This window comes from Mrakia frigida (genome assembly GCF_051309035.1).
Source record: "Mrakia frigida strain ATCC 22029 unplaced genomic scaffold BDY24scaffold_35, whole genome shotgun sequence".
Classification (NCBI taxonomy): Eukaryota; Fungi; Basidiomycota; class Tremellomycetes; order Cystofilobasidiales; family Mrakiaceae; genus Mrakia; species Mrakia frigida.
The window spans coordinates 297,740-317,628 of record NW_027481246.1 but is presented as its reverse complement, the minus strand read 5'-3'; the positions used below and the strand labels follow the sequence as shown (position 1 = coordinate 317,628).

The following is a 19,889-nucleotide window of genomic DNA, read 5'->3' as shown; positions in this document are numbered from 1 at the left end:
CGAGCTCGCTCTGCCGCTGGTAGACCTTGAACCAACTCGACCGGCCTCGTCCGTCATCGACGATGTTCCAGCGACTTTGTTGACCGATTTCTTGGGAGCGGAGGGAGAAGGAGAGGGCGTGGGAGAGGACTGGTATCGAGAGGGGGTGCGATGAGCGCGAGGAAGGCTAGGGCGAGCGGCGAGGGAGGTGAGGGAGGAGGAGGGAGAGGGAGGAGGAGGAGGAGGAGGTGTCGAGCTCAAAGGCTCGGGGTTGGTGGATTTGGATCGGGAGCGAGTGAATGGGTAGGTTCTAGAGGAGGGAGGAGGAGAGGGTGACATGGTTTGTTTAAGGCAGAGGTTTAAGGCAGTTTTTGGGATTAGGGTTTGCGTCGTTGAGGGCAAGAAAGGAGGCGGACGAAAGCGTGAGCGATTTTGGAGGGCGAGACAGCTTCGTTAGCGACGGGCTTTTGACCACCAACTTCAACTCGACTTTTCTTGAAACTTACGCTGAGCAACTATGGAAGACCACCCTTCAGTGAGCACCCACATGTTTTGGTTCCGAGTGTCGAAGACGATTCAAGAAGGGAGTAGAAACCAAACTCTCTCGAGCTGACCTTCCCCTTCTCCTTCTCCTTCCCTCCCTTCCTCTGCCTCCCTCAGTACCAAACCCTCGAACCCTTCCTGCTCTCCTCTCCAACCTACGCTGGACCTCTCTTCATAGTCTACAATGATCTCACGCTCTGTACGTCCGTTTCCTTCCTCCTCTCAACCAAACTACAACGAAAGTTCGTGCGAGCTCACACTTCCTCCTCTCCCTCCCTCCCCTCCTTCTTCGCAGCTCAAAAATGGCACACCGTTACACCCTTAGCGATGCAGTCCTCAGATATTGCTTCGAGCTCCAATCCGACGGGGACGAGACCTTTCTTGATGGCGTACAGGAAGGAGGAGGTCAGTAGTCTCGAGCTTGTCCTTCTGTTGCGAGCTCCAGCTCGAGCTCACTTTCTTCCCTTCGTTTTGTTCTTGCTGTAGGAACGACCTCGAGTAATCGTCCCCATCTCCCTATCCGAGTCGTTGTCTCCTAAATGGTTCGTTATCCCACGCCCTGCCTGCTTCCCTCCCTTCGTTCTCACACCCACCTCGACTCACGCGTCTCCTCCCCTTCTCCCCTTGTCCCCTTCTCTCCACCTCTTCTCCCCTTCTTTCCTTTCAAAACGATCTCTACTCAGGTTCCGCACCCACTTCTCCACTCTCCTCTCCAACCCTTCCTACCTCTCTGCCTTCCCTTCCCACTCTTCGACAGCGTCGGAATCGACAGCACCGGGCGTGGAGGGCGAAACGGATCCTCCAGTGATGTATACGGCCATCGTGGGGAAGGATTCAAGTGTGGTTTACTACAGGGTGGCCAAGGGGATTGAGAAGCCTCACGATGTGCCGGAGTAAGAGGAGGGGCATTTGGAGGGATCGGTCGGAGTGGAGGATTGGATGCTGCTCGTCGAGCTCTTACAGTACTTCTTTCCTGGGATGTGAGACGGAGTTACACGTGTGTGTGTGTGTGAGAGAGAGAGTAGAGACTTCCCCGGCCACGCGTGGGAGAGAAAGAAAGGAGAGCGGAGGAGCTGGCCGTCGAGTCGAGTCGAGTCGGGAGGATCGTTCGTGTTCGTGAAAAGGGACATCAGAGATCAGGGATTATAGTTAGTCTATGTGAAGTGGAAGAACGAGGAAGCAAAGGGAGCTGAAAAGAGCAAAGTCGAAGAGGGCTAAGTATAGATGCGTAAAGAACGATGGTCGGGAGATGGGCGAAGATTGAAGAAAGATGAGATCTACGGAGGAGGAAGGAGAGAGAGCTCGCTCGTTGAGCGAAATCGGTACATATAGAAGACGAAGGTATGAAACTGAGGGGTGATAAGGAGTTCAAGGTCAGCCGATAGCTTCGAAGAGGGAAGAAGCGAATTTGGACTCACCTCGGTTGGCGACGGGTCCAATCTGAATCCCTTGAGTCGTCTAAATTCTCTTGATGGGAAGCAGGAATAGACTTGCGACGAAATGGAAGCACTGGGAAAGGAATGAGATTTCAGTTCGAGTCCAACGAGAACAACAGAAACGCGCACGGACAGGACTCACGGCAGCAATTCCAAACAGAACTTGCGCTCGACCAACTCTAATGAGTACAGCGTAGACTGGTCCGAGCAAGAGTGGAGAGAGGATACCGGCAACTGAGCCGACTAGATTCAGAGTAAGAGAAGGGGAAGCACAAATCAGTGTCGGGAGGTGAGGAGAAGGGAAGGCGAAGGGGAACGAACGGATCTCGAGGGCTGCTAGAGACTCGCTCGCCTGGGAGGGGTCAACGCAAGCGAGGAAGACGGACTTGAGGCAAGGGCCAAATCCTGCGTCAGTGGAGAGGACACCAAAGGCTGTAAACGTCGCGAAAAGGGAGAGGGAAGGTCAGGGCCGGAAGAGGAGAGAAAAGTCTCGAAGCGAGAGAAGCAGAAGACGTACCTGCGATGACCTCTTGCCAAACTGTCGAGACCGCAACCAAAAGAAGTCCGACCACGCCGGCGAGGAGGGAGAAGTAGGCAAGGATAACCTTTTGGGAAAGACAAGGGAAGTTCAGGTTCGAGACGCGTCGAAGACCGGTGATCTGAAGACGACTTACATCGAAGTGGTTCGCAAGCTGTGCAGGTGCTTCTACGACTAGGACCTCTCCATCTACTGCAGCCTGATCCGGTGATGGAACTTCGTTGTTGAGAAGAGGAGTCGTCTCGCTCGAGACCGGCGTCGTTCCGGCCTCGACGACGGATCCTTTGATGTGAATCGGATGACGGAGCTGGTATCTGTGGTACGCTGTTCTTCCGTACTTGAGAATGATTGGGAAGATGAGGATGAGGTAGACGAATCGGCTTCCAAGGAGCCAGGCCAGGACGTAGCCGTTCTAAAAAATAATGCAGAGACGCGTCGGGTCAGTCTAATCGGACGGCGCTGTCTCGTCGAGCAAGGCCAGAGGAAAGCTCACCTGTCCAGGAGTGAAATGGAAGTGGTTTTGCATGTACATGATAAGAGCGAGGGCGGTGTATCCCTGAGAAAGAAGGACAAAGGAAGAAGGGTTCAGCTGGAGGAGTGAGACGAAGAAAACGAGAGGTCGAACGGACTCACCGCTGACATGGAGATGAAGGTGCAGGAACTGAGCAAGAAGAGAGTCCAGCTTCGTTCCTCATAGACGTTCTTCCTCGGAAGAAGCAGGAGAAGAGGTTTGAGAGGGATGAAGAGCTTCGAGAGCAACCCTCTCAACGAGAAGCTCTCTTCCCACACTGTTCGCTCGGTGACCTCCGGTTGAACGCGAGTTTCAGGGATGAAAACGAAAGCGTAGGCAGCGGTGAGGGTTTGGAGGGCCATGGCGAGGTAGAAGGGACCAAAGATGTTGGGAGAGACGAGGGTGACGAGATTCGTTGAAAGAAACGCGAGGGCAATCCCAAACGTCGACGCGGCTCCGATTCGAGAGTACCAGGGCGTCCTGGAGAGAAAGACGAGGACACTGGTAAGTGACAGGGAAGAGTGCGAGACCATGAGACCGGAAGAGAGATCACCTTTCCTCCGTCGAAGCACAATCTGCGACGATGAGCGTGGGCAAGAAAGTGCTCTTTGCCGCGAAGGCAGAAAGGACAGTGTTCACGATGGCCAGAGTGTAGATGAGCGGGATGGAGTTCAACGTGACTGAAAGATGGAACTCGCGATCAGATCATGAAGCCGTGAGCCAGAAGGGGAGGGAGGGGAGATCGGAGGGAGGGAGAGAAGGAGAAGTCAAGCTCACAGGCGAACAAAAGTAATCCGATCGAGACGACGTCTAGAAGGGGAAGACCAACAAGGAACATTCTTCGACCGTACCGATCTGAAAGACGCTGTACAGGGGACGTGGCGAGAAGACCTACGAAAAGGAAAGGGGAGAGAGAGGTCAGCTTCGAGCTCGCCAATTCTCGATCTCTGCTCTTCCTCCTACCCTTCTCAGGCAGAATCGACGGGCGAAACGACTTCAAGGATATGAGGTGGTCTGTACTCACCGACGCTAGCTCCGAGTACTGTAGCGACGGCCACTGGGGAGGAGGAAACAGACGAGAGATCAAAGACGAAGGTCAGCTTCAACTTCCTTCCCTTCGGTTCACTCTGTCCTCCTTCTCAAAGATCCCAGGCCCTATCGCAGGCGACAAAATCACCGATCTACAGCTTCATGATACGTCTTCACCCTCGCAGGAGATTGAAAGATCAAACTCACTGATGTACGCCATCAGAGCTTCGACTTGCTGATTGTCGCAAGAATCGGCATCTGGCCTGCGAGAGGGATCCTCCTTCTTCCAGTAGGCGATGCACACCAGCAGTTTCTGAACGAGGACATCGAAGGGACCAGAGACTTCAGCACAGAAGGTACAAGGGAAGAAGAGGGGGTGGGGAGAGAAGGAAGCAAACTTACGAAAACAAAAAGGGAAGGGGCAACGGTCGTCCCAACCGAGAAGGCGAGCAGGGCGTTGTAGGGAATGAGCCTGGACATGATTGTTGGGGAAGAAAGAGGAGCCATGACAGCGAGGAGGAAATGATGGTGGATAGAGACTTCAAAGTGAGTCGCTCCCAGAAGGAGATAGCGGTTTGAGGTAAGCGAGAGGGAAGGAAAGGAAGCGAGCTCACAGTTCGCATGGGGCCGTCGCAGGGTGATGGGGAAGCTGCCTCAACTTTTCTTGAAGATTTTCCCACCTGGATAGACCAGACGAAGATTTGGTAACGATATGTTACAGATTAAAAGTCCACGCCCTTACAGTTTCATCTTTCTTCAGCCGGAGAGAGAGAGGGGAAGTTTGGTTCGAGGGACGCGTCGCGTGCCTCCTCTTCCTCCGTTTCTCCGTCCTCCCCTCTTCCTGCTCTCCCCTGCTTGACATCTCTCCCCTGCAAAGCTCGACGGAAGCATGGTCCCCGTTTCCTAAAAGAACCTCTCAACGTCCACCTTCTCTCTCTTCCCTCTTTCTTCTTCGCTCCCTCACTTTCTCTCCCCCCTTCCTCCTCCCCTACCCTCTCCTCAACAATGAAGTTCTTCGCCTCCTCCTCCCTCTTCCTTGTCCTCCTCGTTGGCTCTTCAGCCGTCTCGGCCGCTCACCTCAAGCGTGAGTTTTCCCTCTCTCCCTAGCTTCTTTTTCTTTTTTTCGCGTTCGTTTTCCCACGTCGAACTCACCATCTCCCCACTCCTCCATCCCTCTCCTGCTTCTCCCTCCACATATCTCAGAGACCACCCGACAAGATATCGTCGCGCGCCAAAACCTCGGACCCGTAGCTCTGGCTGCTCGAGCTTCTCCCTCTGCTCGACTCAACTCCAACTCCAACAACAACAACAACAACAACAATGGAGGATCCAACGCTCAGCACGGAAATCCTCACGGGAACCAGAACTCTCACAACAACAACGAAAACGGACACCACTAGAGGTTAGTTTACCTAAATTCTACATCTTCTGCGCGGGGTTTAGGCTCGTTTTGAGGTTCTTTGTCGTGAGGACGACCCACGGAGACGCGGTCCCTTCACTCGAAGTTCAGCCACGGCACCTCCGTTCGTAGGAAACAAACACTTCTGACGCGTTGCGCTCATCTTTGGAACTGCAGGTTCCCTCACCGTTATCACCTTCAACATTCTTCGTCTAGACTTCTTTGCTGGTTTTCGGCCCATCCGTCGCGTCGTTGGATTTTCCTCTCCTTTCCCGTTTTCCTGCACTCTTTCTCCCGCTTCTTTTTTGGAATCATTCGGAAATGTTCCTTCGGATTTGCTCTCTTCTCCCTTTTTTTTGCTTCCTGCCCTCCGAACTCTAGATTTCTTCTCCCTCACACTCGTCGTTCCCACTCGACCTCACTCTCTTTTTTAGCACATCACTCTCCTTCCTACCTTTTCTCTCAACCCCTCGCTCGATCGCCTTCAATTGATTCTTCTGCGTTCCTTTCAGCACTGATGCAGTCAGAGGAACCAAGCAGAGAGAGGGAGAGGAAGAGACGAGAACTGAAACGAACGCGTCGTGAGAAAACGATTACAGACAAGAAAAACATAGCGATCGACCCACGCGTTTCACCACCACCGCGAATGAAAGAATATCTAGTAGATCCGAAAGGCTGAGAAGGAAGCAAGCTGCGTCTACCGCGTCTTGGGTTTGGGAGCGATCTCCTCCAACTTGACGGGGTGCAACCTGACTCTCGTTCCGAGTCCAGGCACGTTTCCAGCGTGACCTTTGGACCAGTCGTAGGAGACTCCAGCGGCGAGGAAGGTCTGAATGCAAGAAGAAGTAAGAAGGAAGAAGAGGAAAGAAAGAGGTGAGTTGGTGTGAGCCAGCCGAAGAGGAAGAGAGAACAGCCTGAAAGGGAGTACGAACAGAGTTGTGGTTGAAGGAGAGGGAAACGATGGGAGTCATGGGAGCTGATGGAGAAACGGGAGGGAAGGCGTCCAGAGCTGAAGAGGTAGAAGAAGGAGGGAGAAGTCAGCGAGACGCGTTTGAGAACGAAGGAGAGAGACGAGGAGGGACGAACTCTTCAGCTTCGAACGGTTGTCGTGATCCCAGAACGAGATTCGTCCATCGGCTCCACCTAAAATCGCACCGAGACGCGCAGCAGAAACTTCAGTCAGCTCTCGTTTCTTGTCGTTGAGAAGAGGACGAAAAACTCACCCGTCGCAAACGTCCCGTACCCCTTCGCCTTCTCGAAAGCCATAGCGTTCACTCCGTACACAGCGACCTGCTCTCCAGCCTTAGGAGCGTCCGGAAGTCGATGGCACTTGAACGAGAAGTTCTTACTGCGAGGTCGAAGAAAAGAGAGACGGGTCGAGAAGTCAGTTCCAGTTTGGAGAGAGCGGGCGTACGGAGAGATGAGAGACGAACGCTAACGACTCCTTCTCCATGTGCCTGACAAAGGAAAGAAACGTATGGTCAGTAGATGCCCCGCCAATTCTACGAGCTGAGAACGATCGGTGCGAGGCGTCGAAAGAACTCACTGAATCGCAACCCTTCCCTCGACACTTCCAACAGCGAATCCCTTAGCCGAAGGGAAGCATCCGACGACTCGAGTTTGATGTTTCAGTGGTGAATCTTGGCCCTGGTGGTCGAGGGCGAGCGAAGAAAGAGAGAACAACGCGTCAGTTAAAGCGATTGGAGAGGTCGTCGCGCCGAAGCGATGAGGAGGAAGCGCACCTTGAAGATCACTCCCGGGTTGTTGAGATCGAAAATTTGGATCGTCTTGTCTCCACATCCAACGACCATGAGGGGGTTCTGCACGTCCAGGGTGCTAAAAAAAAGGCAGAGGAAAAGAAGCGACGCGTCAACCAACTCGCTTGTGCTTCTCTTCGAGCTCGAGGCGGACTCACTAAGCCTTTGCCGGAAGCGCAACGGTAGCCACGGGGTTGGCTGTGTTCGTCGAAGGAAGAAGCAAAGGTCAGGGAGCTGGAACAGGCGAACAGGGAGAGCGGACGATGAGAAGTCAGACTCACATGTTCTCAGATCCCAGTACTTCAACACCTTATCCCAACCAGCCGTTACCAAGAAACCACTTCCGTTCGCCTGAGGAACCCAACGACAAGCCTTGATGGGTGCGTCGTGAGCGGCGATTTGAGCTGTTGAGTGAGAAGGAAGGGACGAAAGAGAAAGAGGAAAGGATGTCAGTGTTCAAGTTCAAGTTGAACGCCGTAAATACATCGATTCATATCTCTCGAGCAAGATATCGAGAAAGATGGCAGACGGCGAAGGCGTAGGGGGTTGTGGGAACGGAGGGCTGAAGGGAAGAAGGGAGGACGCGAAGGAAAGACGAGGTGAACTCACAAGAGGAACCCGAAGCGAGATCGTACATCCTTCCAGCCTTATCAGCTCCTACGGAGATACACTTGCTTCCATCCTGAGAACAGCCCCAAGCAGATGCAGCGAGGTCAGCTTCCGGGTCGAATCTTTGAGCTCACAACCTCTCCTCCCGCGCCTCGAAGAGGGACTCACCGGCAGCCAACACATATCGAAAACGGGACCCTCGTGCTTGTACTCGGCTTTCTGTTGAGATTGACCCTGTGCGTTGGTCTCGTAGAGTCGGACCTGGGAAGGTAAGGAGAAGCAAAGAAGAAGAGGAGAAGGAGGGAGAGGAGGTCAGCTCGAGACTTGAAGGAGGAGGGTAGAGACGACCAGTGAACCAGAGGCGGTAGAAGATGGACGAAACAAGCAAGAGAAGCGACGCGTAGGATGCGATATGAATGCTTCGCGTTGTAGTAGGAGGAAGGAGAGCAGTTGAAAGGAAGGGATAGCTCGAGGGAAGGAAGGATCGTTCTGTCGAGCTCGAGCTGAGCTCGTTCTCCTCCTTCCCTTGGAAGAAGAGGATCAGAAGACTTCTAGAAGGACCGCGATAAAGTCTAAATGCATACACATGGATTCCAAGAGGGTGCGGGAATATACAACAGCCAGAGCAGCTCCTGCAGTCGAAGAAGGCCGAACGAGTTTGTCCGCTTCCCTGCTTCCTCCTTCCTTCGAGCTCCTCCCTCCTCGTTCCATCATCTACAAAAACGTTCTTGGAAGCAGAGACGCGTACTCACAGCATTGTCCCAACTTGTCACTCCCAGGATGTCTGCTGTTGGACTGAAGGAGACTGCTGAGATTGAATCGGTGGGAGGGGAAACGATCTCGGTGTCTTGAGCAGACGAGTTCGCGAGGACCATAGACATGGCGGGCGAGGAATCAGAGGGTGGAGTACGGCGAGGAGGAAGAGGGGATAGAAGGAGTGGATGTAGAGGTTGGAAGTTGTTGAGATGTTGGTCGTTGAGAGGTAAACGAGAGCTCAAAGAAGAGGAGAGGCGACGTCGAAATTGAAGGACATTGAGCCTGGGTCTTGTTGACCTTCGAACCGCCATCCTGTCAACTTGTCTCGCATCAAACTCTCGCGAATCTGGATGTCAGGAAGGATACCTCAAGATGGGTCGCGGTCGAAACTCCTGTCAGTCTCAGAGAGGGCCGTTAGACGGAGCCAAAGGGAACGTCGAGCTGACCCTTCTCCTCCTTCCCTTCCTCTCCTTCGCGGTGACAGAACGATCCTCTCCTTTCTTCTCCTCACTTCTCTCGCTTTCTTCCTCGTACCGTCACGGACAAGTACAAGCTTATGGCCTAAAGACAGTGCGCCGTTGGTGGTCAGGGATATACCGGTGGCAGGGTGCTTGAACGACGAGATTGAGTGAGTTTCGACATCTCCTTCAGCTTTCTCTTCTTGGTTCGGAGGACGCGAGCTCGAAAAGGATATCCAAGGCTTCAGAAGTAGCAGTAGCTCGGGAAGTAGCTTGTGCTCCATAGAATGAGCGGTCGGGTCCGAGGAGGAGGCACCAGAGGGAGAAGGAGATCGGAGAAGGAGTTGACGTCGAGCTCAACTCTCCTTCCCTCCGACGCTCCTTCTCTCTTCCCCTTCAACACACCTCCTCGACATCACCATGCCACTTTCCCGGCCTCTCTCAGACTTTTATAGACCAGCTTCTTCGCTCACCGACTTCTCGCGTCCTGGTTCCACGCCGTTCCCTTCATCTCGAAGCTCGCGTGCTGACTTCCTTCACCCTCCTCCCCTCTTCCCTCTCAGACTCGACTACCCCCGTGAGAAGGGATGTATTCTCATCCTCGGTCGAAACGAAGACGAAGACGAACTCAAATCTTCCCTTCTCAGCTTCGAATCTATGGCTCGTCCTCTCTCCTCCCTCCCAGCTCCGCTTCTCTCGAAGCTCACACCTCTCCCTTTCTCAATTCTGTCACCAGTTCAACGCCCGCTACAAATACCCATACTGCCTCCTCTCCGACACACCTTTCAAAGCTTCGTTCCTTGCGTCGTTACGGACGGTGTTGCACGAAGGAGCGGTGATCCATACGGGACTGGTGACCCACGAGCAAGGCTGGGGGATGCCGGATTGGATGGATAAAGAGGAGGCTAGGAGGAAGATGAAGGCGATGGGGAAGAGTGGGGTGCAGTATGGAGAGAAGGAGAGCTATCGTGAGTGTCGAGATTAGAGGTTGGAGGGAGGGAGAGACGTGAGAGAGAGCTGATGTTCCTCGCTTTGTTTTGCTTTGACTCGTGATGCTCGATGCTCAGACAACATGTGTCGGTTCTACACTGGACCTTTTGCGAATCATCCGCTACTCGCTGGGTTCGATTGGTACTGGAGGCTTGAGCCGAGGTTTGTCTCCCTTCTTCTCCCTCTTCTGCTCGACGCGTCTTCCCTTCGTCTGTTCTTCTCTTCTCTGGCTCATCTCGACCAACCTCCCTCCGCTTGTCTTTATTTCTACAGCGTCAAGTTCTTCTGTAAACTCACCTACGAGTACGTTTCTCTTTCTTTCCCTTCGTCCGCTTCGCTTTCGACTCGTCGCTGATACCTCGTCGTTTCGTTTTCTCTCCCAGCCCCTTCCGCTTCCTCGCTCAAAACAACAAACTCTACGGATTCAACATCGCCGTCATCGAGAACATCGTTCGTCCTTCTCGGACCCTTCCTTCCTCGTCTCACTCGAATCTCACGTCGTTCTCGTCCTCCTCATCCCTTCCTTCACAGAACACCATCCCAACCCTCTTCCCTACCATCTCCGAGTACCGAAACGACCTCATCAAGAAGGGAGAGATCCAGCCAACAGACTTTTGTGCGTAATTCCCTTTTTCTCCCTTAGGCTCAGCTCTCGCGTTCGAAACAACGAAGAAGACGCGCCGCTGACTCCCTTTTTGTTTCTTGTTTGCGCGGTTCGTTCGTTTGCAGGGAAGATGTTCGAGGCCGACGGATGGGGAAACCATGGATGGGGAGAGCCAGCAGGGAAGGACGGGAAACCTGGGTACAACACGTGTCATTTCTGGACGAATTTCGGTGAGTTTGACTCGAAGCCTTCAGAGCCTGCTTCTTTCCTCTCCCTTCCTTTCCTTTCTCCTTTCCCTACCTCGTCTGTTTCCGGCTCATTACCTCTTGCGGCTTCTTTTGACCCGATCATCGACTTGGTACGAAGCTGACCCTGCGTTTCGTCTCGTTCCCTTCCGTCTCAGAAATCGGCAACTTGAACTTCCTGCGTGGAAAGCAGTACCAAGATCTCTTCGAGCACCTTGATCGAAAGAAGGGTTTCTATCACGAGAGATGGGGAGATGCTCCCAGTGCGTTCAAACAACCGGTCATGCTCTTCGTCCTCTCGAACGCATCGGACTGACTCTGCCCTTCTTCCCTTCCCTCTTCCCACTCGCTTCAGTCCGATCTCTCGCCCTTGCCCTCTTCTCCAACTTCACGCAGACCCATTTCTTCGAGGACATCGCCTACGTTCACGACACTTGGATGCACTGCCCTCTCAGGGACGGGATCGGATGCGAGTGCGAGTGCAAGGATAAAGGGCCTGCGATTGGGGAGGACGCGTGGTATTCGTGAGTTTGACTTTCATATCATTGTGAAAGGGGCTGCGCGTTTGGAGCTGGGAGAGAGACGAGGAGGAAAGGAGGGAGGTGAGGCGAGGGACGACGCGTCTTTCTTTGTTCCCGCTCTCTCGCCGAGTTTCGCTCAAGAAGAAAGACCAAGAAGCTTTAACTGACGTCCTTTGCCATTTCTGGTTTGGTTTGGGTCTCAATAGGTGCCTGGCCAGGTGGAAGGAGATCAACGCTCTGCACGTTTGATCCGTCTCGCTCCCTCTCTCTCTTTCTCTTTCTCTCGTTTTCTTCTCGTTGTTGGGCTTTGGGGTTTCAGTTAGCATCTTTCGGTCGCATCTTCATTACCTCTTCTTTTCTATATACCAAGGGAACTACCTCAGCACCTACTTCCGTCTCAAGGCTCGAGACGGAAAGACAAGATCAATTTTGCGCAAGCTGAACTCTCGCCCCCGTCCGTCTCTTGGTTGCGCTTGAAGTTCGTCAGAATCATAAGTATAGGATATCGTTTCGTAATATGCAAACAAGCAGAAAGGAGAGAGGTCTAAATACGGGGATCGCAGGAGTCAAACAGAACCAATCAACCGAGTCTTCATCATCGCGTCGTCTACTTCGCTCCCTCGAACAACCCTCCGAGCCCTGCTCTCGGCCCACCAGCTGCCTTCCTCCTCGTCCCGATAGTCCCTCGAATGCTGTTTCCGCTCGATCCATCGAGGAATATCTTGCTGAGAGGCCTCGTCGGCTGCTCCCTCACCGCGTCTCGTTCCCTCTCTCGTCGCTGACCTCCGTGTAGCGATCGGATGGCTTCATCGAGGTCTCCTTTGCCGACGCTCTTGGTGGATGAAGTTGAAGAGTTGAGAGGTGGGGAGAGGAGGGAGTTGGACGGAGTTCCGGAAGCGGTGGTGTAGGAGAGGTTGGAGGGTCGAAGGCCGTAGGACTGGAGGTGAAACGAAGAGCGAAGATCAGCAACGAAGACGGATAAGAAAGAAGAAGCAAGAGCGCACAGGTTTGGATGATACGATGACCGAGGGAGCAAGGTGCTTCGTAACTTCAGCAGCGGCCTTCTGGAGAGCGATACTGAAAGAGAGAACCATGGCGAAGAAGTCCTCTGGACGCGTCGATTCGGGACCCTGAACGACCGAAACGAAGAGATCTTGTCAGCCCAGGGCGTCTCGAGATGAGCCAAAGTAGATGGAAAGTGATCTTACCTCGCTCGGTTCTCCAAAGTACGCCAGCAAACCTTTCAGATCCCCATCAATCGCTGCTCCCATTCTCTTGATTCTTTCGACCGACATGGCAGCCTCCTCCGAGAACTTGAACATGACGGGGATGAACCGATCGGCAGGAGGAGAAGCCTTAAGGTCTCTGAGGGTGTCGATCTCAAACCTGACCTTGTCGAGACCGTTGACGATCGTTGAGACGGATCCGAGGACGGAGGTGAAGGAGACTGGAAAAAAGCAGTAACGAGAGTCAGTCGAGGAGAGCAAGGAAAAGGATGAAGACCCGACCGAACTCACTTCGAGCAGCTGCTGGTAGATGAGGCATTTCGTCGATGAAGAGGACGAGCGAAGGCGAGGTCTTGATGAGGAGTTTAGCGATGAAGTGAAGCAGAGTCGGGCATTCTGGGGTCGGTTTGGCGGTCCTCGTTTCTTTCAGCTAGGAAGATCGCTCAAGGGATGGGTCAGTTTCCAATAATAGCTATAAAAAGTGAGACATACTAGACTTACCTTCAGCAACGCGTCCATCCCGAAACCACCAGCTCCTCCTCGGAAAGTCGACACGTTCAAGGCGTTTCCGACAGCGAGAACGACCTGCAGGGTTTACATAAGAGCTCGTCAGCCTCGACGTTCTTGAGCAGTGAAGTAAAAATAACCCACCTGCAGCACTCCCTTGAACCTCGTCGAATCCTTCAGCTCCCTCGCAGCCGAAGTCAGGCCTTGGAGATCCGGTACGACCTCAGCCACGTCGAATTCGAGTCTCCTTCGGAACAGCATGCAATCGAATCTTTCGACCAGTCGAGGGATGGTCATGATCTGTCGAATTAAAATAAAGTCAGATCAGCTCTGAGACGGAAGAGGAGGAAGGAAGAAAGGAACGAACCTCCTTGAAGTACTGATCCGGTTTGGCGAGCTTCGACACGTCCTCGAAGCCTCCGATTCGACCAATCTGGAGTCGAGGAGATTCGGTTAGTTCAAGGAGAACAGGCGAGAAGGAAAACCAGAGCTGACCTCGTCGCTCGTGGGTAGGAGCTTGCTCAAAGCCTTGAGATCGTCCAGAGTTAACGTCTCGTCGTCGAAAGCAAGGACTGCTTGTTGAATCTTCGGTATCGGGAGTTTGAGTCGAGCGAGCATGATCCCTGAAGACGAAACGAAGGTCATCAGCCCATTATTTTTGAATTAAAGTAGGAAGAAGAGACGAGACGCACCAACGTTGTTCGAACGAGCTGAGAATGCGACAGAAAGACCAAGGTCAGATCGAGCTCATCGTTCTTCGACTTCGAAAGCGACTCACTGATATCCAGAAGGGTCAAAGGTTGATGCTTCTTCGCCGAGAGGCTCATCTTGCTCGGAGTAGAAGAAGGAGCACCCATCATGAACGTGTCCTCGAGATCTCCCAGGTCGAGCGACGGCGAGCCCTCGGGAAGGTCATTCCAGATCGTCTTGCCCAGGTCGTCCGAGGCGAGTTTCTTCCAGAAGAAGGGCTGCCGACACACAAAGAACCAAAGATCAGAGAGCATCGAGACAAGGAGTTGAAGAAAGAAGCTCACCTTGAGCTTCTTGATAGGCTTTGGCGGAGCACGAGGAACCGACGAAAGACCGTTCGGACGCGACGACGAGGCTCCTCCTCCTCCTCCTCCCAAAGCAGCCATTAGAGCAGCTCTTCCCGAGTTCGCATCTCCATCCTTTCCTGGAGGACCTCGACTTGTGATACCACTGAGGAAAGCTGGACGAGGTCCGGGTGGTCCGTTCGAGGAAGGTGTTGAAGAAGGCGAAGGCGACGACGAGGAGGAAGGGTTTCGATTCGAGATGGCGGAGAGGAAAGCGAGGTTTGGACGAGCTGGAGGATCCAAAGAAGAAGACTCCGAGGATCCGTTCTTCGTTGGAGGGTTTGGGTTCCGGAGGGCTGCCATGAGAGCTCGACGAGGATCGACTTCGGTTGGTGTCGAAGGGCTCGACTCATCTCCTGCTGTTGCCTGTGTCGAGCTCGGTTTCCGAAGAGCAGCCATGAGAGCTCGACGGGGCTCCACTTCAGACGAAGAAGGTGCCTCCGATGCTGGTGCTTCGTCGTGAGCGGCGATGGGCTTGCGTCCCGAAAGAGCTGCCATGAGAGCGTTCCGAGGTTGAGAAGCAGGACATGACGGTTGATTCGACGACTCATCGACGACGGCTGTTTTTGACCTGCTGGTGATGGAAGCAAGGAAGGCTGGTCGGGCTGCTGAAGTTGAACTGGAGACAGAAGAAACGGTGTCGGTCGAGACGGAAGGGTGGAAGACGACGGTTGGCGGAGTTGGTCGCGTCGAAGTTGGAGGAGGGGAGAGTGGCAGGTTTGAAGAAGGAGGAGACGGTTCTGAAGAGGGTGATCGTTGAGGTTTGGGAAGTATCGATGGTGGAGGGGGTGGTGGAGCGACTCGAGCCTTGAAGTCCTGCTCGGATCGAACCGGAGGCGCCGACGAGTTGACCAAGGTCGGACGACGAGTAGAGAGCTGCCTCTTGAGGCTCTCAACCTCTGTTCGAAGAGAGATGATCTCCTCCTCCTTCCTTGTGAGACTCTCGATGGCTTCGGTGGCGATGATCTGAGGGTCGAGATCTCGAGCTGGTTGGGCTTCCTCCGTTGTTGAGGAGTTGAGAGCTTGAAAGCGAGAGTGGACGGATTCGAGAGCGAGTTTGAGGTACTTGATCTCGGTTTTGCCTTCCTTGAGAAGTCCTTCGAGCTCGGCGTTCTGAAGGAAATCAATCGTATAGAGAAGAGATCAGCGATGCACTTCGTCAAACGAACGATGCGCTGCGGAGAAATGGACTCACCTCAGTCTTCGCTCGTTGCACCTCCTCTGCGAGGGTGTTGAACTTGGTTCGATCTCGATCTCGTTTGGCCTTCTCGTCCGACTCTCGAGGTTCAGCCGGACCTGACTTGCCCAACCGGGTGACCTCGGCTTGGAGACGAAGGACCTCCTTTTCCTTGAGGACGAGACGTTGGACGAGACCGTGAAAGTTTGGTGACTGACGAGAGAAAGAAAGAGTCAGTATCCAGGGCTCGAAGAGAGGAACAGAGGCGGGAGAGAGCTGACCTCCTTCTCGGCGGACTTGATAGGATCAGGAGCGTCGCTCGAACTCTGCGGGTTGAAAGGAAGGTCAGCGAGGAAAGTCGATGGTTCGAAAGACAGAAGAGCCTCAGGACCCACTGAGAAGCTCATCGAAACACTCGAAGGCAAAGCTCGGAAGGTGTTGACCTCTGCTATCTGCGTCGACAGCTCATCCTTCAACTTCGCTCTCTGTTCTCAACCAAAACACCGCGTTAGTCATCTAGCTCATCTCTCTTACAAAGTAAAATCCAACTAACCTCATCACTCAGCTCCTCAACCCTCGTTCGAAGCGCCTCAATCTCCTCCACGAAGGCCGACGGAATCCCCTTGTGCTGCTGTTGTTCGAGGCAGGGTGTCGATGGAGACGATCGTTTGGCCTTGAAGCTTCCGGGTTCGGGGACGATGGGTTGGATGGATTGGAGGAAGAGAGCCATGAAGGCTTTCCAGCCGTCGTCGCTGATGAAGATCAAACCGAGAGAGGGCGAGGGAGAGAACGAAGTCAGCGACGCGACGAAAGGGAGGACACTCGGAACGAAGGGAAAGAGAGGGACGAACAGGTTATCCAGCTGAGCAGCATGTTCGAAGAACTTGTCGAGAACCGAAAGAAGGTCGGCTTTGAGTTGGCTGTACGGAAAAGAAAGATCAGCAATTTGTTCCCTCTTCCTGAGGCCAAAATCCAAACTCACTTATCGATCTCCCTCTCGAGGATCAACACATATCGCTTCACCGTATCCACCAACACAGGATAAAGCTCCGAATGTTCCTGCGCAAGCTTCGCCAGCTGTCCCAACGAGTAGTCGAGACTGTCATCTCCGTCGGCGTGATGAAGGAGATGGTGAGCGTCGATGGTTTGATAACGGAGGTCTTCGAGATCCTCTTGTTTCTCCTCGACGTAGAGGTCGAGTTGGGTGATGAGCGTTTCGGGTGGGGACATGTAACGCATGGCCTGAGGGCGATGAAACGAACGAGAGGAAGGAGGGAAACGAGGGAGTCAGAACGGAGAGAAGGCGGGACGGGAAGTGAGGAACGGGGAGACTCACAACGATAACTTCATTCAGCCCTCTTCTCCCAAGCTCGTCCCTCAGCATGACCCTCTCCTCCAATTCCTCCGAACTGTTCGAAATCGCGTTCACCAAAGCCATCGCGCTCGCTCTCCAATCCCAATCCCACTGCCCGTCTTCCTCTCCTCCTCCCACTCCTCCGTCCTCTCCTTTCTCCTCTCCACCAGCTCCTCCTTCACCGCTCGTAATCCTCAAACTCGCCACCAGCCACTCAAACCGAAACCCTTCCTCGAACGCAACCCTGAACTCCGAGAACGCGGCGAGCACGAGCTTCGAGCCTCCGAGAACGGAAATCGCAGCGAGGACGTCGGCTGCTTGGGAGCGAAGTTTGAGGAAGGAGGTGTGAAGAGTGAAGGTGATGTAGGTGATGAGGAGAGGTCGGTGTATGACGGCTTGGAATCCGGGCTAGATCATAGTTAAAACGAGAACGAAAACGAGAAGGAACGGTCAGCGAAAACGCGTCTCTTTGCTTCATCTCCCTCTCTTCCCACCCCTCCTTTATACTCTTCCCTTGCTTGCCCACTCACCTCAGTGTTACTCAGCACCCTCACGACCCTCACACTCTCCAGCAAAACCGCTTCGCCCACCTCACCCTTGACAGACTCGGGCAACCTCACCACCCTCCCGAGCAGACCTTCGAGCGCGTCCAGTCCTCCGAGATCGAGGAACTCGTTGATGGTAGGGAGAGGAGCGGTGGATAAAGCGACTCGGAGGGAGAGAATCCTCTTGAGGAGAGGGGTGGAGGGGAGTTTGCTGCGAAACGAAAAACAAAACGAAACCGAAGGGAAAGACGCGTATCAGTTTCGTTCATATGTTCTTCTCCTGGCCCTTCTCAATCTGCGCTCGTTCCTCAACCCAACCCAGAACAATCTAAAGACTCAAAGGACTCACGAATTCCCAATCTCATCAACCAACGTCCCAAACCCTCCCATCGCTCCCTTCTCTCCCTCTCCCGTCCCTCCTCCTTCCTTCCCACCACCCCACCACCCACCCCACCCTCCGCCCGTATTCTGCTTCACCACCGCTCCAGCCACTCCCACTCCAGTCTCCGCTTCGGGGCTCGAAGTCGTCGCCGGAACCACCTCTCCCCAACTACCCAGACTCGCCACGGAGAACCGTTTACTCCAGCTGGCTCCTACACTCGCTGGCTCGCTCGCTCCTGTTCTCTGCTGTTCCAGCACTTGAGGAGTAGCGGAGGGACCTCGAAAGGAAGTGGGAGGAGGGTTATGGCTTGTTGTTCGTGCTTTGCTTGGGTTGGTGGCTCGGGAGATGGAGGAAGGGACGTTGTTGGTGGTCGAGGAGGTTTTGGCTCGGGATTGAGCGAGGAGGTAGGCTTTGCGAGAGGGAGTGAGGGAGGTCATGGCGGTTCGTTGGGGTCCGTGGAGGTTGAGATTGTCCTGGTGAGCGAAGGAACGAACCGAGGACAGAGAAGACGCGTCGAGGTCAGGGTCGGTTTGAGCTCGAGCTCGACTCGACTCAAACTCGATAGTCGAAGAGATGAAAATAGACGCACCATCAAAGCTTCAAACTCTTCCTCCTCTACTTCAACCTCTTCTTCTCCTGCTCCAGTTCCTCCAACTCGTTCGTCCTGCTCTCCTCCCTCCAAACCGAGGCCAAGTCCTCTCCCAGCAGGCATCGGTTCTGAGATGGCTTCGATCACGACGCTGTTCCGATTTTGACCATGACTCTCCTGTTGGATCTTCCTCGCTTGAGGAGGTGAAGCTGCCGTCGTTGTGGTTGTCGTAGGTGGGGAGGACGCGGACGAGGAAAAAGTCGAGTAGATCGAATCGAAGAGGGACAGTCTCGCGCCTGCTGGTTTGGATGCTGTTGCTGCTGGTTGAGGCCTTGGTGAAGGAGAGGAGGTTGCTGAAGGTGGTTCGTAGAAGGAGAGGGATCCATGAGAAGTGGTGGAATGGGACGCTTTGAGCGTTGTCGAGGTTTCTTCTTCGTCCGCGTCGTCGTCGTCTCCGAGGGAGGTAGAGATGGACGAGATGGTTGAGGACGTAGGCGTCGGTTTGAGCAACCAAGATTGAGGGATGCAGAACCGATAAGCTGGTGTTTGGTTGTGGTGGTGTTTTGAAGGAGAAGGGTGCAAGGGTTGAAGGAGGATGGAGGTGAGGAGCGTCGACGGCGGGACGGGGTAGGCGACTTGAACGAAGAAATGACGGAGCGAGACGGAACGAAAAAGTCAGCCGGCAACTTCCTTTCCTTACTTAGAAGGTACATATACACGAAAGTCGCCGAACTCACCTTCTTTCCCTCTACTCGCTCCCTTCGGCTCCCAAACCTCCTCCAAAGCATACTCGACCCTCTCGCCTCCGCCCCATTTCTCCCTCCCTTTCCCCTTCGTCTCCCCTCCAATCGTCATCCTCCTCACCAAACCCATCCTCTCACACACTTCCTCTACTAGAGATTCCGCAGTCGTCGTAGGAAGAGCGTAGACGGCGAGAGTCGAGTAATCAGGGATCGAAGGGACAGAGAGGAACGAGAGAGAGAGCCGAGAGTTCAACGGCGTGAGAAAGAGATGCGAGGGTAAGGGCGAAGGTAGGAAAGAGGTGTTGGAGAGGAGGTCTGTATATATGCGGAGGCAAAAAGGGTAAGGAGGAGGGAAGGGAGAGTCAGCATACGAAAACGAAGTTGAGCTCGAAGCTCACCGAACGTCTCCTCCTTCCTTCCTTCCTCCTCTCGAGACTCACCGTCCCAGTTCTTCACCTGTTCCTCCTCCTCCTCCTCTCCAGTCCTACAGTCCCATCCTCTCAGTCCCCAACCCCAGTCCTCATCCACCCCTTCTACTAATCCAGCTCGTTCGTTCAAAGCCCCTAGCGAGAGAGCCAAAAGCTCGGCCACCGTCGTTCGTTGAAGATCCTCCTCTTGTAGGTTGATGGAAGTAGCAGAAGGAGGACAAGTTGGAAGGTCGATGAGGAGGGTTTTCATTCAAGAAGGTCGTCGTCGTAGTTGGTGGTAAAGAGCATGAGGAGGGGGCGAGGACCTCCTCTAGGAACGACATAGGGGGTGTGAGGAGAAGAGGGAGGGAGGGGTCGATCGGATTCTCGGAGCTCGTTTTTGTTTTCTTTTCTAGTTGTTTTTGAAAGCTTGGGTTAGAAAGAAGAGCATCTCCCTTCCTCTTCCGAGGTCGAGTTTGAGAAACTCGAG

At 53.9% G+C, this 19,889-nt stretch overlaps 7 protein-coding genes across 7 annotated transcripts; 3 read left to right on the top strand and 4 right to left on the bottom strand.

The window, feature by feature from the left end:
- Window positions 1-36: 36 nt before the first annotated feature.
- Window positions 37-318, bottom strand: BDY24DRAFT_418208 (uncharacterized protein; the record flags this gene model as incomplete). Its single annotated transcript, XM_076643819.1, has 1 exon — window positions 37-318. A coding segment is annotated over one exon (282 nt), but the record flags the coding sequence as incomplete, so codon positions are not given.
- Window positions 298-1,712, top strand: BDY24DRAFT_400720 (tRNA intron endonuclease). The gene is made up of 5 exons (XM_076641993.1): window positions 298-514; window positions 640-721; window positions 818-927; window positions 1,009-1,064; window positions 1,206-1,712. Exons 1-5 carry the CDS (start codon window positions 497-499, stop codon window positions 1,417-1,419), a joined length of 480 nt encoding a protein of 159 aa, XP_076493450.1. The 5' UTR covers window positions 298-496; the 3' UTR covers window positions 1,420-1,712.
- Window positions 1,713-1,750: 38 nt separating this feature from the next.
- BDY24DRAFT_400716 (major facilitator superfamily domain-containing protein) lies at window positions 1,751-4,610 on the bottom strand. Its single transcript, XM_076641992.1, has 13 exons — window positions 4,439-4,610; window positions 4,244-4,349; window positions 4,032-4,064; window positions 3,785-3,898; window positions 3,561-3,687; window positions 3,130-3,487; window positions 2,990-3,052; window positions 2,633-2,908; window positions 2,476-2,563; window positions 2,280-2,390; window positions 2,101-2,201; window positions 1,941-2,031; window positions 1,751-1,871 (listed from the first exon to the last, which is right to left on the bottom strand). The coding sequence occupies exons 1-12, from the start codon at window positions 4,541-4,543 to the stop codon at window positions 1,981-1,983; spliced, it is 1,533 nt and encodes a 510-aa protein (XP_076493449.1). The 5' UTR covers window positions 4,544-4,610; the 3' UTR covers window positions 1,751-1,871; window positions 1,941-1,980.
- A 431-nt stretch (window positions 4,611-5,041) lies between these two features.
- On the top strand, window positions 5,042-5,436 carry BDY24DRAFT_418205 (uncharacterized protein; the record flags this gene model as incomplete). The annotated part of the gene is made up of 2 exons (XM_076643818.1): window positions 5,042-5,120; window positions 5,240-5,436. The coding sequence occupies 2 exons, from the start codon at window positions 5,042-5,044 to the stop codon at window positions 5,434-5,436; spliced, it is 276 nt and encodes a 91-aa protein (XP_076493448.1).
- A 592-nt stretch (window positions 5,437-6,028) lies between these two features.
- On the bottom strand, window positions 6,029-8,794 carry BDY24DRAFT_436563 (Poly(A)+ RNA export protein). Its single transcript, XM_076644229.1, has 12 exons — window positions 8,554-8,794; window positions 7,970-8,062; window positions 7,802-7,874; window positions 7,474-7,596; window positions 7,351-7,390; window positions 7,178-7,271; window positions 6,982-7,082; window positions 6,869-6,892; window positions 6,659-6,783; window positions 6,522-6,578; window positions 6,368-6,444; window positions 6,029-6,264 (listed from the first exon to the last, which is right to left on the bottom strand). The coding sequence occupies exons 1-12, from the start codon at window positions 8,680-8,682 to the stop codon at window positions 6,133-6,135; spliced, it is 1,068 nt and encodes a 355-aa protein (XP_076493447.1). The 5' UTR covers window positions 8,683-8,794; the 3' UTR covers window positions 6,029-6,132.
- Window positions 8,795-11,760, top strand: BDY24DRAFT_400714 (nucleotide-diphospho-sugar transferase). Its single transcript, XM_076641991.1, has 12 exons — window positions 8,795-8,951; window positions 9,042-9,185; window positions 9,579-9,675; window positions 9,752-9,983; window positions 10,083-10,167; window positions 10,279-10,308; window positions 10,389-10,455; window positions 10,537-10,621; window positions 10,735-10,839; window positions 11,013-11,117; window positions 11,210-11,378; window positions 11,582-11,760. The coding sequence occupies exons 1-12, from the start codon at window positions 8,908-8,910 to the stop codon at window positions 11,622-11,624; spliced, it is 1,206 nt and encodes a 401-aa protein (XP_076493446.1). The 5' UTR covers window positions 8,795-8,907; the 3' UTR covers window positions 11,625-11,760.
- Window positions 11,761-11,848: 88 nt separating this feature from the next.
- On the bottom strand, window positions 11,849-19,772 carry BDY24DRAFT_186432 (uncharacterized protein). The gene is made up of 23 exons (XM_076636363.1): window positions 19,433-19,772; window positions 18,987-19,307; window positions 18,250-18,884; window positions 17,628-18,133; window positions 17,264-17,489; window positions 16,716-17,141; window positions 16,362-16,621; window positions 16,231-16,299; window positions 15,933-16,131; window positions 15,775-15,864; window positions 15,661-15,705; window positions 15,398-15,592; window positions 14,143-15,315; window positions 13,887-14,076; window positions 13,801-13,818; window positions 13,604-13,731; window positions 13,476-13,541; window positions 13,253-13,408; window positions 13,103-13,186; window positions 12,893-13,031; window positions 12,584-12,822; window positions 12,380-12,505; window positions 11,849-12,312 (listed from the first exon to the last, which is right to left on the bottom strand). The coding sequence occupies exons 1-23, from the start codon at window positions 19,668-19,670 to the stop codon at window positions 11,983-11,985; spliced, it is 5,859 nt and encodes a 1,952-aa protein (XP_076493445.1). The 5' UTR covers window positions 19,671-19,772; the 3' UTR covers window positions 11,849-11,982.
- Window positions 19,773-19,889: the final 117 nt, after the last annotated feature.